General features: G+C 36.6%; 1 protein-coding gene across 1 annotated transcript in view; it reads left to right on the top strand.

Annotated features, from left to right (window-relative positions):
• Positions 1-16935, top strand: part of LOC128652689 (vomeronasal type-2 receptor 26-like) — a 72709-nt gene extending 55774 nt beyond the window's left edge. The window contains exons 4-5 of the mRNA XM_053705620.1: positions 3542-3665; positions 16016-16935. Coding sequence (XP_053561595.1) covers positions 3542-3665; positions 16016-16935 — 1044 coding nt within the window. The remainder of the gene's footprint in view (positions 1-3541; positions 3666-16015) is intronic.
• The last annotated feature ends 305 nt before the right edge of the window (positions 16936-17240 follow it).

Below are 17240 nucleotides of genomic sequence, written 5' to 3'. Positions count from 1 at the left end.
ACATATATAAATATGATACTCTATATCCAGCTGGTCTGAACTCTGAACTAGACATTTCACCATTTATTCTGGATTAATATGCTAATTTCTAAATATCCACTAGTTTAAATACAGTAATGTGTATATAGATATGTATATGCATATATATGTGCTTATGTGTGGGTGTGGTGTACACTTATATCATTTATCAGAGAGAATCTCTTTGAATAAGAAGCCTGCAAGTTATATATGCCTATATGTGTATATATTATGAACCTAAATATGGATTCTGATAGGAGTTGTAATACACATCCTTGATTTGCACTATATATTAAAAATTCTTTCACAGTGAAACATTTTCGCACTATTACTTATATTATTCCTTTATTATAAATGCACTAAGTGTGCTGATCACACCTTAATAGTATCTTAGTTTAATTTCTTATTATACTTACCCCCCTCACCCCCATCTTTGATATACCCAAATCACAATATACACCCTTTTAAATGCATCAGCGTAACTACATTCTTTCACGAATTTTGCACTCAAGCGGCTACTGTCCGCCAGTGATATACACACATATATATATATTTTTTCTATCTAATATTGCCTATTACCATTAGGTAAACTTTATAATATGTTATATATATTAACTTCTTCACTATTAGTGTACAATATATATATATTTTTAAGAGAACGAATTTTACACATGTGTATATATATTTCCTAGATGTCTGTCCATATTCCGGACTCTTTACTGTATTATTATTCTTAAAAACTCTAGTCTTTTACATACATTTTTAACGTAATTCTCTATGTAAGAGTTTATGTTCAAACAATTTTTCTTTCCTTTTTTGCTCTTTGCGGTTCTTTTTTATTACAAGTGCTAGAAAGTTGCCAATACTGTTGCCAATAGTATTACCACAGGGAATACAATTGTCTCACTAATTAATCCAACCTGACCAATAGGTAATGTGTTTGGACTGTTTAAAAGGAAGCTATGACTGGAGCAAATTCATCTTGAAAAAGACCTGTAAGAGGGAGAAACGCGTTGATGATAAGAAGCCGCAGCTATCCTGTGTTTTATGTTACCCACACAAGAGCATTAAGACTGTGCTGAGAAGGACACTGTTCCAGGTAAAGCTTTTTGGATATCGAATACACAGAGCCCAAGGAGAGCAAGAATAAACTGGAACTAATAATAAGCTACAAGTTCCTATGGAGCTGCTGTATGACAAGTCTAATCCTGCGTGCTTATCTGCACTAAGAGCGGGGACCTGTTTAACTCTACAATTCTACAATATAGAGGCCACTATACTTCATGCTCAGCGATCCTGACCAATAGGATCTTAGCTTGGAGACAACGCCCCTGGTCGGTGACGTCACGAGCCACATACGCGCCTCACGGAGGTGTTATTTGACAAGCCGGTCGAACTTTAGACCACCCATGGGAGGAAGGTAATACGTATTAATCTTACCCTAATATGGATCTCGCTTGGTGAGACTTTCTTTGTGTTTGAGGGGCCCCTATACCACCAATTACAGCACTATTTCAGAGACTTCATTTATTTTAGTGGCAACAGCACTTAGTTTTATTTTGTGATTTTACAACATAAACCTCCTGGTTACATAAATCTCCTGGCTACATAAATCTCCTGGCTACATACATCTTCTGGTAACATAAATCCCCTGGCTACATAAATCTCCTAGTTACATAAATCTCCTGGTTACATAAATCTCCTGGCTACATAAATCTCCTGGTTACATACATCTCCTGGCTACATAAATCTCTTAGTTACATAAATCTCCTGGCTACATAAATGTCCTGGTTACATAAATCTCCTGGCTACATAAATCTCCTGGTTACATAAATCTCCTGGCTAAATAAATCTCCTAGTTTCATAAATCTTCTGGTTACATAAATCTCCTGGCTAAATAAATCTCCTGGTTACATAAATCTTCTGGTTACATAAATCTCCTGGCTACATAAATCTCCTGGCTACATAAATCTCCTGGCTACATACATCTTCTGGTTACATAAATCTCCTGGCTACATAAATCTCCTGGTTACATAAATCTCCTGGCTACATAAATCTCCTGGTTACATAAATCTCCTGGCTACATAAATCTCCTAGTTACATAAATCTCCTGGCTACATAAATCTCCTAGTTACATAAATATCCTGGCTACATAAATCTCCTAGTTACATAAATCTCCTAGCTACATAAATCTCCTGGTTGCATAAATCTCCTGACTACATAAATCTCCTGGCTACATAAATCTCCTGTTTACATAAATCTCCTAGTTACATAAATCTCCTGGCTACATAAATCTCCTGGCTACATAAATCTCCTGGCTACATAAATCCCCTGGCTACATAAATCTCCTGGTTACATAAATCTCCTAGGTGCATAAATCTCCTGGTTACATAAATCTCCTGGTAACATAAATCTCCTAGGTGCATAAATCTCCTGGCTCTGTATATGTATTTGTCTGTATCTGTGTATGTGTGTGTTTTGTGTGTGTGTCTGTATTTGTGTGTGTGTGTTTTGTGTGTGTGTGTCTGTATTTGTGTGTGTGTTTTGTGGCTGTATGTATATGTATGTGTGTACTTGTATGTGTGTTTTGTGTGTGTGTGTCTGTATTTGTGTGTGTGTGTTTTGTGGCTGTATGTATATGTATGTGTGTACATGTATGTGTGTGTTTTGTGTGTGTGTGTATTTGTGTGTGTGTGTGTTTTGTGGCTGTATGTATATGTATGTGTGTACTTGTTTGTGTGTGGCTGACTGTCTGTCCTTGACTGTCTGTGCGCCTGTCTATTCCTGCCTCAGCTTGCTGGCATTTGAAGAAAAAATATCTCTTTTTAGGTAAGAGAATAATACAAATGTGTAATAAAAGTATATAACGGTGAATTACAAGTTTTCGTATGACTCATTGAAAAAGTGGGCGACTAAGTAGTTTCATGGGACCACTAGCTCTTGGGGTAATTTAATCAAACCCTATATATATATACACAAACACACACACAATCTCGCGATTATATAAAAATGTTTCTAGTTTTGGCATGATTTTTTAGTAAGCGTGTAAACAATAAAATATCATAGAAGACAGTAGCCGTGGTTTTCTATATTTTCCAAAGTGCTTTTTATTTTTGTAACGTTACACTGTGTAAAACTTGTTTTCTTGGAATTGATTGTTTTTTTAATATTCTATTTTTATAGCCTATATTGGGCAAGCTATTTAATGCTTTCACTCGAGTGCTGGAATTTAGCGTGCGTATCTCAACACAATAAATTGTTTGCATGCAAACAAACTTTATCAAAAGATACCAAGAAAGCAAAGCAAACTAGATGATATAAGTAAACTGAAAAAAAAATGCATGTTCTATCTGAATCATGAAAGTTTAATAGTTAAGCATTTCCTCCTAATAATAAACAGCTCTAACCTAAATGTTTTAGCGTTTCAATAGCGCTCCTTCATATGCATGGAATTTGTTAAGTAAAATGTGACATATAATTCCAGTTAGACACCATAATAGTTGACAATGTCATGTGATCTTAGGTTCCTCGGTCTGTATGCAGTGAGAGTTGCCTGCCGGGATATGTGAAGGTTTATAAAAAAGAAAATGCCAAGTGTTGTCACAACTGTATCCCATGTCCAGAGGGAGAGATTACTAACACCACTGGTCAGTAACCATTGATTTCTAATAGAATGTTAATAGAAATAGCTCAGATGAAGTATACACTGCTGTTTAAGCAACAAAATTATGTAGTGTTATAGGTTTTATTTATCTGTGAACAGATGAGCACAATTACACACAGCCCAAAATAAAGTAACGTCCATCATTTAGCTCTCCTTTGTGGCAATTAAACCTTCTCATTCCTGAGGTTACTTATAATTCTGTTTTTCTCTCTTTCCCTCTCTCTCTCTCTCTCTCTCTCTCTCTCTCTCTCTATCTCTCTCTCGCTCTCTCTCTCTCATGTATATACTGTATATATAATTGACTTTTGTTATACTTAAAACACATACAACTGCTTTACAGCTGAAAGTATTTCATATACCTAAACCCTTTACACTTTTCTTAAAACAATAAAAGAATACTAATTACAATAATAATTACTTAATAAATGGAATTGATAAAATATTTTTTCATGTTTAGAGGTGTTCTTAAATAATGCTTAAATAAAATGAAATCAATATTTTTAATACAATATGTTACACAACATGTTACAATGACATTATATATTACATCACATACATATATATATATATATATATATATATATATATATATATATATATATATATAAGCACAGTCTTACAAAATGTCACAACCGCCAGGATGCACTTTAAATTATTGTAAACAGTCTCCCATAGAAAAAGGCACTCACTGGACTTTAACTGGACTTTAACAAAATATTTTAATTCAAACAAGTATTACCAAGACATAACTTTGTCAAATGTCAAAACATAAAACAGAACGTGTCCCCAAAGAAACTCTGAGGATATTTTGTTAAAGTCCAGTGAGTGCCCTTTTCTATATATGTGTGTGTGTTTGTGTATACATTTCTGTATGTGTATACATTTCTATATGTGTGTACATATATATATATATATATATATATATATATATATATATATATATATATATGTATGTAGAGTATATGTGCACATACATATTTACACATATAAACGCATAAATGCACATATAAGTATATAGATATACTTTGAATACTTCCCAGTCAAACACCTTGACGCATAATACCAGAAATATTTTGCATTGTTACGATCTCCATTGAAGATATAGGGTGCACTTAATCAATTTTAGACGTGCTAAAGCTTCTCTGCTAAATCTGTTTTACATGGACAGTGTTGATGTATGGCTTCTGCTTTGCATAGTGAAGCCTTAACTTGCATCTGTGCATGCAGCGGTGAAAGGTTTACCAAAGTATTCCTGAACCCATGTCAGGATATCCTTTACAGACTCATGACGGTTTTTGAGACAGTGATGCCTGAGGGATTAGAGATCACGCGCATTCAGAAGTGTTTTTTTCGGGCTTGCCTACCGCACCGAGATTTGACCGGATTCCTTGAATCTTTTAATTATATTGTGCACTATAGAAGGTGAAATGCCCCAAATCCTACCGATTTGTCTTTGGGAAATGTTGTTCTCAAAGTGTTAGATCATTCACCGAGGGGTCTGTTGGCAGATTGGCGAGCCTCAACCCATCCTTGCTCTTGAAGGACTAGGCCTTTTTAGAGGTTCCTTATATACTATGATTACACAACTGCCTCACTTGTTTCGCATCACCTTCTTATTTCAACTTGTCACATCGCTATTAGTTATAAATTGCCCCTGACGTGTTGGAGTCAACAGATTTTAAATGAGTGTATATTTTAAAAAATACATTACATTTACAAACTAAAACATCAAATAATGTGTTAATAATGTGTCAATAATGTTTTTTAAGTACAGAGTGAGTTGAATTTTCCAAATTACGCTTTGATTTTGTTTTTTGCATTTTCCATACTGTCCCAACTTTTATTAGAATTGGGGTTGTACTTAGTTTTGCTCATTGAAACCAAACCCCGTTAAAATGGGTTCAGCTTGCAAGACTATCAATTCTCCTAACACACATATACACATGCACACACACACACACACATTCTCACATAGACACGCATGCACACACACACACACACATTCTCACAGACACACATGCACACATTCTCACAGAGACACACATGCACACACAAACACACACACACATTCTCACACAGACACACATGCACACACACACACACACACATTCTCACACAGACACACATGCACACACACATTCTCACACAGACACACATGCACACACAGACACATTCTCACAGACACACATGCACACACACACACATTCTCAAACAGACACACATGCACACACACATTCTCACACAGACACACATGCACACACACATTCTCACACAGACACACATGCACACACATATTCTCACACACACACTCACATGCACACATATACACATACACACACACACACACACACATTCTTACACACAGACACGCATACACACATTCTCACACACACACTCACATACACACATATACACATGCACACACACACATTCTCACACACACACACAGACACGCACACACATTCTCTCACACACACACACACATATACACATGCATACACACACACATTCTCACACGCACACACACACAGACACGCACACACATTCTCATACACACACACAAACACCATCCTTATGTTGTCTCTGTTTAATTAGAGATAACAGTGTAATTATCTCTGTACTTAGAGAGAACAAGTGAAAATAAACATTTGATGACTGATCTCTACTACCACTCCACTGGGAGTGTAATTTATTCTCCTGGCTATGTTTCCACAGCTTTTCCACAGCAAATACTTAGGTATTGAAATACAACAACTAAAAGCAGCTATTTAACATGATAAAAAAAGCTAAAGAAGTTCACCTAGATTTAGAGTTTTGTCGGTAAAGACCCGCGTAGCTAACGCTGCTTTTTTTCCTACCGCTGCTTCCAAACAATGCTGGTATTTAGAGTTGTCTGAAGGGCTGTGTTAGGCTCCAAAAAGGGAGTGTTGAGCCGAATTTACCGCCACTTCAACCCTCAATACCAGTGTTGCTTACGGTAGCGGTAAGCTGGCAAAACGTGTTTGTGCACAATTCCCCCATAGGAAACAATGGGGCAGTTTGGGCTGAAAAAAAACCTAACACCTGCAAAAAAGCAGTGTTAAGCTCCCAACGCAGCCCCATTGTTTCCTATGGGGAAACACTTCCTAAGTCTGCACCTAACACCCTAACATGAACCCCGAGTCTAAACACCCCTAACCTTACACTTATTAACCCCTAATCTGCCGACCCCGCTATCGCTGACACCTGCATTACACAATTAACCCCTAATCTGCCGCTCCGGACACCGCCGCCATCTACATTAACCCTATGAACCCCTAATCTGCTGCCCCCAACATCGCCGACACCTACATAATATTTATTAACCCCTAATCTGCCCCCCCCCAACGTCGCCGCAACCTAACTACACTTATTAACCCCTAATCTGCCGACCGGACCTCGCCACTACTCAAATAAAGTTATTAACCCCTAAAGCTAAGTCTAACCTTAACCCTAACACCCCCCTAAGTTAAATATAATTTAAATTAAACAAAATAAATTAACTCTTATTAAATAAATTACTCCTATTTAAAGCTAAATACTTACCTGTAAAATAAACCCTAATATAGCTACAATATAACTCATAGTTACATTGTAGCTATTTTAGGATTTATATTTACTTTACAGGCAACTTTGTATTTATTTTAACTAGGTACAATAATTATTAAATAGTTATTAACTATTTAACAGCTAATCCTAACCTAAGTTACAATTAAACCTAACACTACACTATCATTAAATTAATTAAATAAATTAGCTACCAATACCTACAATTAAATACAATTAAATAAACTAAACTAAATTACAAAAAAAACAAACACTAAATTACAGAAAATAAAAAAATATTACAAGAATTTTAAATTAATTACACCTACTCTAAGCCCCCTAATAAAATAAAAAAAAACAAAATAATAAAAGTCACTACCCTATTCTACATTACAAAGTAATCAGCTCTTTTACCAGCCCTTAAAGGGCTTTTTGCGGGGCATGCCCCAAAGTACAAATAGAACACAGCAGGCTTCCCATAGGTATATTTGCTCCGTATCAAATGAAAATATATATACACTATGGGAAAAAAAGTCATACGACCAAATAGCTGTATCACCCCCAGGAGAGCACAGTGAACGTGCACCAAATAAACTTATGAATCAAGCCAGAATACAGCAGCAGTTCCAAATTCCCAGCAGGGACAAATGAATAGGAAGACAGCTTTCAAACTCACCCCTCAAATGCTTTTCCTTTAACTTGCATCAAAGGATCCCATCACCTGCAGGATACAGGCTCCGTCGTCATGGTGAACCGCAGCTCCGGTGCGGGATTACTCACTAGACGAGCCTCCTATTGCAGCGTTGCCTTTGGTTTGCAAGCCCGGCGTCTGAGGGGTTTGCAGCGTGTGTCTCCAATCCACTTAGTGCCGTATCTTCAGCTCTCCTAGGGGGAAAAGTGTAAAACAACAGCTTGCCATAGAGAAAGATGAGGCTGTAAGGGCTCCTGATGAGGAAAAATTGACTCCTTGTAGCCCGTAAAATAAAGAAAAAGAAGGAGATTCAGGAGTCCCAAGTTTAAAAGTAATCCAACGAACTTTATTGTGATATAGTAAAAATCAATCGTAACACCAGCAGAATAACAGAGAAACAGCTGGTCCTTCTAGTTTCGGCTAGTTGCCGTAATCTAAGACCTGCTGTTTACTACAACAAGGGCGTTTAAAAGTAATGCTCTGCACAATTATTTGCTACTGTGGGATACAACAAATACCTCCCACTTTATCCATGGTTGAACATATAATATTTGGGGTATTGCAAGCAGAAACAACATTTGGTGACAAATAATGTTTGGCCGACATGTTATAATTACATCAATGCATGTATACATATATACAAATTACAGAATATAGAAATATGTAGGTAGCAATTGTAAAGGAAAACATACAATAATAAATGAAAGAACACATATCAGAGTGACCAATACATAAACACATGTAAGAATACTATTATGGCTTATACTTAGATAAACAAAAGTAGATATAAGATATAAGCAAATAAGTGACTAACATCAAAATCCCTAAATAGAACAATCAATAAAGCTCAACAACAATAGATGGGAAATATTTCATTCTCCATTATTATAGATGTCTATTGTGCGGTAACTATAATTTAATTTAATTTAGGGATTAGGCTTATAAGTATGGCTACATGTTTATCAAAGTCAAGTATGGCTGTAAATCTATGTATTGATGTGAATAGAAATGTACGCTTAATAAAGCCAGGAAGTATCTGGTACAAGGTAAAGTGTTATATAAGGGAACCTTAAAGTTTCTAAAAACTAACATGCACACTACCTATTAGACTATAAAAAATATATACACATGTACATACATATATATACATATAAGCGTACTCACATGTATACATGAAACAGCCAAAACTAGCCAAAAAAAAATACTGGAATGTGTATGGTGACATTAATGCCGAGCATAAGGTTTAGCACTAGTGGTTGATTAAATCAAACTCTGAATTAAAGCCATTAGGAGTCTGAGTACGGAGTTTAAATATCCAGAATGCCTCTTGGCGTGCTAATATAGCATCTTTATCTCCCCCTCTAGATGGTCTCCTAATGGCTTCAATAGCCTGCCATTTAAATGATCTGACATCTCCACAATGAACTTCAATGAAATGCCTGGCCAACTCAGAACAAGTTTTTTCATTTTTTATATAGCCTAAATGTTCACGCACTCTTGTGCGTACATCTCTAGATGTCATGCCAATATATTGCAGATGGTGAACATTGCATTCGATAAGATAGACTACATAGCTAGTGGAGCATTTAATGCACCCTTTTGTCTCGTATGTTTGATTCGTGACACATGAATAGAAACTTTTACCTTCTATAATAAAGTCACAGGCCTTACACCTTGAGACTCCACATTTGTAGGTACCATTCACAGAGAGCCAAGTAGTTGGTTTAGGATCCTGTGGTAATTGGCTAGGAGACAGGATATTTCCTAGGGTTAAATTTCTAGAATAGACACATTTAAAACCTTTTTCCACTACTGCTTTAAGTTGTTTATCCCCATATAATATGGGAAAATATTTCTTTAGAATATTGCAGATTTCATAAAATTCTGACGAATATTTAGTGATAAAATTTGTACGTTTGTCAGGTGTTTTGTTGGTTTTACTCTGCAAGGTGTCTTTTCTTTCAATACTAGTGACTTCATTCAAGACATTATTAACCAATGAGTGATTGTATCCTCTCTCAAGCAATCTATGTTTTACCTCTTTCTCTCCTCCTTGTAATCTGATTCCCTATTGCAGATCCTTCTAGCCCTGAGCAATTGCCCTTTGGCAATGCCTTTAAAAACATGTTTAGGATGGGCACTTTTGCTATGTAGAAGGGTATTTCCTGCAATAGGTTTCCGATACAATTTTGAATTGATGTTCCCAGTTTTGATCTCTCCCATAAGGCTAACATCCAAAAAATGAATTTCAGATCTCTGCCACTCATGGGTAAATTTTACTCCATTGTTACTAGAATTGAGAAAGTCAACAAATTCAACAGCAGTCTTCTCATCAGAGGACCATGATGATCAAGTCATCAATAAAGCGTTTATACATTTGTATATGTTGGGTGAAAGGGTTTCTATATGCATAGATATAATTGATCTCTAACCACCCCATAAAGATATTGGCATAAGAGGGGGCAAATTTGGCCCCCATGGCGGTGCCCTGTCTCTGCAGATAGAAAACCCCTTCAAACACAAAATAATTGTGCTTTAACAGAAAGCTGGTCCCTCTGATGACAAAATTGGCTGTTGACTTGTCCATAGAGTAAAAAGATTCCAAAAAGTATCTGATGGCACTAAGGCCCATATCATGGGGGATGGTGGAATACAAGGACACCACATCTATAGCAAGCCAACTACTCTGTGGTGTCCAAACCACCTCTTCTAGAAGCTGTAAAATGTGTGTGGTGTCCCTGATATGGCTATACAATGAAAGAACAATGGGTTGCAAGATGGCGTCCAACCATTCTGACAATGGCTCCAAAAGGGAGCCAATGCCAGAAACGATTGGACGTCCCTTGACTTCCTCTAGACTCTTATGTACTTTTGGCAGATGATTGAAGATAGGGACCACTGGGTTATCAACATAGAGATATTTAACGGTTTCATCATCCATAAGGTCCAAATATCTTCCATCATCCAACAAGCTAGATAATTCTCTTTGAAACTTTTTGGTAGGGTCATATGGCAATGTGCAATAAGTGACTGGATCACTCAATTGTCTCATTGCTTCAGAGATGTAGGAATCTTTATCTAAGAGCACCACGCTCCCACCCTTGTCAGAATTTCTAATAATGAGAGAATCATTATTTTTAAGGGCACTTAGCGCCTCTTTCTCTCTTAGTGACAAGTTGTGGGAGCTTGGTCTGTCAGAATAGTATAGCGAGGTTAAATCTTCAACCACTCTCTTATGGTAGAGTTCTAATGTCTTGCCTCTACTCTGAATCGGGTAAAACTTAGATGGTGATTTAAATTTTGGAAAAATACCCTTAGCAGAATCTTCTAGGGTATCTGATTCAGTCTGTAAGCTTTCCAATACAGGAATATCACAAACATCCTGAAAATTACTGATATTAGAATGAAGAGGTTCAGTTCTGTTTGGAGAGACAATATTATCAGTATTTGTGTATGTAAGTTCAGAATTTTGAAAGTGTTTCTGAAGGGTAAGCTTTCTTATAAATCTGTTTACGTCCACTAGGGTGTTAAATAGTTTGAAGCTATTATTTGGACAAAAGCCCAAGCCATAATTTAACACCCTAATTTCAGTTGGAGTGAGTGTGTGTGAAGACAGATTTATAACGCTACGTAAGTTGGACGTTTGTTGTCTCTTAGACAATACCTGTGTTTGCTCTCCACTTCCGTTTCTCCCCCTGTGGGTTGTTTGATGACAGGCCAAACAACCTGCTGTTTGTTAGTGTTAATGTTGTTAGATAACACATTAGGCACCCCATCATCTGTATTTAACCTTGCAGTACTAGATGTCCCACTTATTAAGTTTTTGCTTACTTTAAGCCTAGCACCTTGGCTAAGTTCTACATCAGCACTACTAACATTACTGGGTGCAACTAGTAAGTTTGTGGATGTTGATGGATCTACTGCTAAGGGAAAAGATATAGTTTCATTATCAGATCCTGAAAAGTCCTCACCTGATGTAGTGGCAATAAGTGATGAATGTTCATCATCGGTTGAATCTGTGTCTGCAAAGCTAACATTTTTCTTGTTTTTATTCTTGTTTTTATTTTTATTTTTGTTTTTTTTTGTAACTAAATGAGCTACCACTTGATTCCTCACTACCTGAGGCTTCACTCCCTTCGATGGTATTAGATTTATTCTTATTTTTATTCTTATTTTTATTGGAGTTTCTGCCTCTAAACCTAGCTTGTTTTTGCCATATAAATACTTTTCCCTCATTATAATCCCTCTGATCTCTAAGGAATTTGGTATGTTTAGTAGAAATGAGGGTTATTCTGTTATTCTCAACTACCTCGGCCAACAATTTGTCAAAGCTACTATATTCTTGTAGCTCTTTATATTTTGCAAGACCATTTTGGAGCTTAACATTAACAATTTCATTCCTCACTAATTGAAGTTGGTTAGACTTATACTTAACTAACAAAACCATCAGTCTCAGTGAACATTCAGATAAAACATCATTCCACTCACTGATAAATTCACTATCAGTGATGACAAAATTAGGAAACTTTTTTACCCTGAGACCTCTAGGTATCATTTTGAGATCAAGGTATTTGTTAATGATCCATGTGTCCAATTTAAGACATATTTCCTTTAACCTTAATATTTCCAAACTGTAAAACATGTCCCATAATAGTATACTTACATGTGTTTATGTATTGGTCACTCTGATATGTGTTCTTTCATTTATTATTGTATGTTTTCCTTTACAATTGCTACCTACATATTTCTATATTCTGTAATTTGTATATATGTATACATGCATTGATGTAATTATAACATGTCTGCCAAACATTATTTGTCACCAAATGTTGTTTCTGCTTGCAATACCCCAAATATTATATGTTCAACCCTGGGTTAAGTGGGAGGTATTTGTTGTATCCCACAGTAGCAAATAACTGTGCAGAGCATTACTTTTAAACGCCCTTGTTGTAGTACACAGCAGGTCTTAGATTACGGCAACTAGCCCAAACTAGTAGGACCAGCTGTTTCTCTGTTACTCTGCTGGTGTTACGATTGATTTTTACTATGCTCCAAAGTAATCAGCTCTTTTGCCTGTAAAATAAAATACTACCCCCCCCAACATTAAAACCCACCACCCACATACCCCTAGTCTAACCCACCCAAACCCCCCTTAAATAAACCTAACACTACCCCCCTGAAGATCTCCCTACCTTGAGTCGTCTTCACCCAGCCGAGCCAATGTCTTCATCCGATGGGGCAGAAGAGGACATCCAGAACAGCAGAAGTCTTCATCCTATCCGGGCAGAAGAGGACATCCAGACCGGCAGACATCTTCATCCAAGCGGTATCTTCTATCTTCATCCATCCGGAGCAGAGCGGAGCCATCTTCTTCCCAGCCGACGCGGATCCATCCTCTTCAACCGAAGCCTACTCACTGAATGAAGGTTCCTTTAAATGATGTCATCCAAGATGGCGTCCCTCGAATTCCAATTGGCTGATAGGATTATATCAGCCAATCGGAATTAAGGTAGGAAAAATCTGATTGGCTGATTCAATCGGAACAGCCAATAGAATACAAGCTCAATCTGATTGGCTGATTGGATCAGCCAATTGGATTGAACTTGAATCTGATTGGCTGATTGAATCAGCCAAACAGATTTTTCCTACATTAATTCCGATTGGCTGATAGAATCCTATCAGCCAATCGGAATTTGAGGGACGCCATCTTGGATGACGTCATTTAAAGGAACCTTCATTCGGCGAGTAGGCGTCAGTTGAAGAGGATGGATCCGTGTTGGCTGGGAAGAAGATGGCTCCACTCCACTCCGGATGGATGAAGATAAAAGATGCCACTTGGATGAAGATGTCTGCCGGTCCGGATGTCCTCTTCTGCCCGGATAGGATGAAGACTTCTGCCAGTCTGGATGTCCTCTTCTGCCCCATCGGATGAAGACTTCGGCCCGGCTGGGTGAAGATGACTCAAGGTAGGGAGATCTTCAGGGGGGTAGTGTTAGGATTTATTTATGGGGGGTTTGGGTGGGTTAGAGTAGGGGTATGTGGGTGGTGGGTTTTAATGTTGGGGGGGGTTGTATTTTTTTTTACAGGCAAAAGAGCTGATTACTTTGGGGCATGCCCTACAAAAGGCCCTTTTAAGGGCTGGTAAAAGAGCTGATTACTTTGTAATGTAGAATAGGGTAGGGACTTTTATTATTTTGGTTTTTTTATTTTATTAGGGGGCTTAGATTAGGTGTAATTAGTTGTTTCTTGTAATATTTTTTTATTTTCTGTAATTTAGTGTTTGTTTGTTTTTTTAATTTAGTTTAGTTTATTTAATGGTATTTAATTGTAGGTATTGGTAGCTAATGTATTTAATTAATTTAATGATAGTGTAGTGTTAGGTTTAATTGTAACTTAGGTTAGGATTTATTTTACAGGTATATTTGTATTTCTTTTATCTAGGAAGTTATTAAATAGTTAATAACTATTTAATAACTATTGTAACTAGTTAAAATAAATACAAAGTTGCCTGTAAAATAAATATAAATCCTAAAATAGCTACAATGTAACTATGAGTTATAATGTAGCTATATTAGGGTTTATTTTACAGGTAAGTATTTAACTTTAAATAGGAGTAATTTATTTAATAAGAGTTAATTTATTTTGTTTAATTTAAATTATATTTAACTTAGGGGGGTGTTAGGGTTAGGGTTAGACTTAGCTTTAGGTGTTAATAACTTTATTAGAGTAGCGGCAAGGTCCGGTTGGCAGATTAGTGGTTAATACTTGAAGTTAGGTGGCGGCGACGTTGGGGGGGGGGCAGATTAGGGGTTAATAATATTATGTAGGTGTCAGCGATGTTAGGGGCAGCAGATTAGGGGTTCATAGGGATAATGTAGGTGGCGGTGATGTGCGGTTGGCAGATTAGGGGCTAAAAAAAGTTTATTATAGTTTTTGCGTTGTGGGGGGCCTCGGTTTAGGGGTACATCGGTAGTTTATGGGAGTTAGTGTACTTTAGAGCACTGTAGTTAAGAGCTTTATATACCGGCGTTAGCCCATAAAGCTCTTAACTACAGCCTTTTCATGGGCGTTAGGAGTCTTGTCGGTAGAGGTGTAACGCTCACTTCTTCCAAGACTCTAAATACCAGCGTTAGGCATATCTTATTAAAAAGATAGGATACGCAATTGTCGTAAGGGGATCTGCGGTATGGAAAAGTCGAGGTTTGAAAGTGAGCGGTACACCTTTACCTGGCTGACTCTAAATACCAGCGGGCGGCTAAAAGCAGCGTTAGGAGCCCTTAACGCTGCTTTTGATGGCTAACGCCAAACGCTAAATCTAGGAGGTTATTTGTAACCAATTTAGTGCTAGATTACAAGTGGTACGCAAACAATTGTGCTAGGCTTTTCACAATCGTTTGCACACCATTGAAATTGCACTGATATTACAAGTGGAGGGAAATAGAGATTTTGCCAAAGCAATCTTGACCAACTATAGAATCTTTACAGCGATTTCAGAGCTGTGGTTACTATGTTGTGAAATTAAAAATTTGCCCAAAACACTTCAAAAATACATTACAAAGTACAGTTACACTCATATTAACACTGTCTAATAAAAATTATTCCAAAAAATATTGCACACAAACTTCCATTGTCTCTAAGATTTATTTCTTAGATATTTATTTCCCATTTATAAAAGAAATAGAAAGTCACATTAAACTTGCATGATTCAGATAAAATGTCAATTTAAGATACTTTTGAATTCACTTCTATTTTCAAATGTGCTTTAATCGCTTGGTATCCTTTGTTGATAAAGGATATGTACATATCCTACACTAGTAGGATCTAGCTGCTGATTGGTGTCTGCACACACTTGTCTCTTGTGATTGGCTAATTAGATTTGTTTAGCTAGCTGCAAGTAGTGAAATGCTGTAACTTCTGAAAAGGATAATAAGATAATGATGCATATTTGATCATAGAAGTAAATTGGAAAGTTGTTTAAAATTGTATGTTCTATCAAAATCATGAAAGATTTTTTTTTGTCCCTTTAAGAACATTATCCACTTGTTTGATTGTAATGAGTTTGTTTTTTGTTTTCTCAGATATGGAAAGCTGTTGGCGTTGCCCTGAGGATCAGTGGTCTAATGCTAAGAGGAATAAGTGTATTCTAAGAAAAATTGATTTTCTGTCAAATGAGGAACCATTGGGATTAACCCTTGCTCTTATGACTGCTGTATTCACTGGCTTCACAGCTATAGTATTAACAATATTTGTTAAGTACAAGAAGACTCCAATAGTTAAAGCCAACAACCTGAATCTTAGCTACACCCTCCTCCTTTCCCTCATACTATCATTTTTATGTCCCTTCCTATTCATTGGACAACCTACAAAGGTATCCTGCCTCCTTCGGCAAGTAGTCTTTGGAAATTCTTTTGCAGTTGGTGTTTCTTGTGTCTTAGCCAAAACCGTTATTGTTATCTTGGCCTTTAATGCTACTAAACCTAATCCAAAACAAACCAAGAAATTTGGTAAGAACACATCCAGTTCTTTAGTTCTTGTTTGCTCTTCTGGAGAGGGCATCATATGTGTTGTGTGGCTCCTTTACTCTCCACCATTCCTGTACAATAATAGCCAAGTAGAGGTTGGGAAGATAATAGCGGAATGTAAGGAAGGATCTACCATAGCATTTTACCTTGTGATTGGCTATATAGGGTTTTTGGCTTTACTAAGTTTTTTTGTTGCCTTTTTGGCGAGGAAACTACCAGATACATTTAATGAAGCTCAGTACATTACCTTCAGCATGCTAATTTTTTGTAGTGTTTGGATCTCCTTTATCCCAGCCTATCTTAGCACCAAAGGGAAATATATGGTGGTTGTGGAAATATTTGCCATCTTGGCTTCTGCTGCTGGACTCCTGTTCTGTATCTTTTTTCCAAAATGTTACATTATTCTAATAAAACCTGAACTGAACACCAGAGTAACTTTAACAAATGAAAGAAAGCACAAACATACAAGAAGCTAGATTATATCTGTTGTATGCATGATCCAATGTGTGATTAGACATGCCATCTTTACACTGATGATAAAATTAGTTTTATATACGAAACTGTTATAGAAACAAATGAAATATATATCAGTCTATAATTAAGGTGTGGTATATAAATAGTTCTGGCATAATAAACTGTGTTTTCGGTTCATCATATAGATTGAAACAATTTTAAATGGTGGAGTGGTCACTAAACCACAGACCTATGACACTTCATAGAAATTATATGTTTTGGTTTCTTAAAGGAAAATTAAACTTGCCAAACGTATCAGCAATTAAAC

This window comes from Bombina bombina, chromosome 3, assembly GCF_027579735.1.
Source record: "Bombina bombina isolate aBomBom1 chromosome 3, aBomBom1.pri, whole genome shotgun sequence".
Classification (NCBI taxonomy): domain Eukaryota; kingdom Metazoa; phylum Chordata; class Amphibia; order Anura; family Bombinatoridae; genus Bombina; species Bombina bombina.
This window is presented reverse-complemented; position numbering and strand designations above follow the sequence as displayed.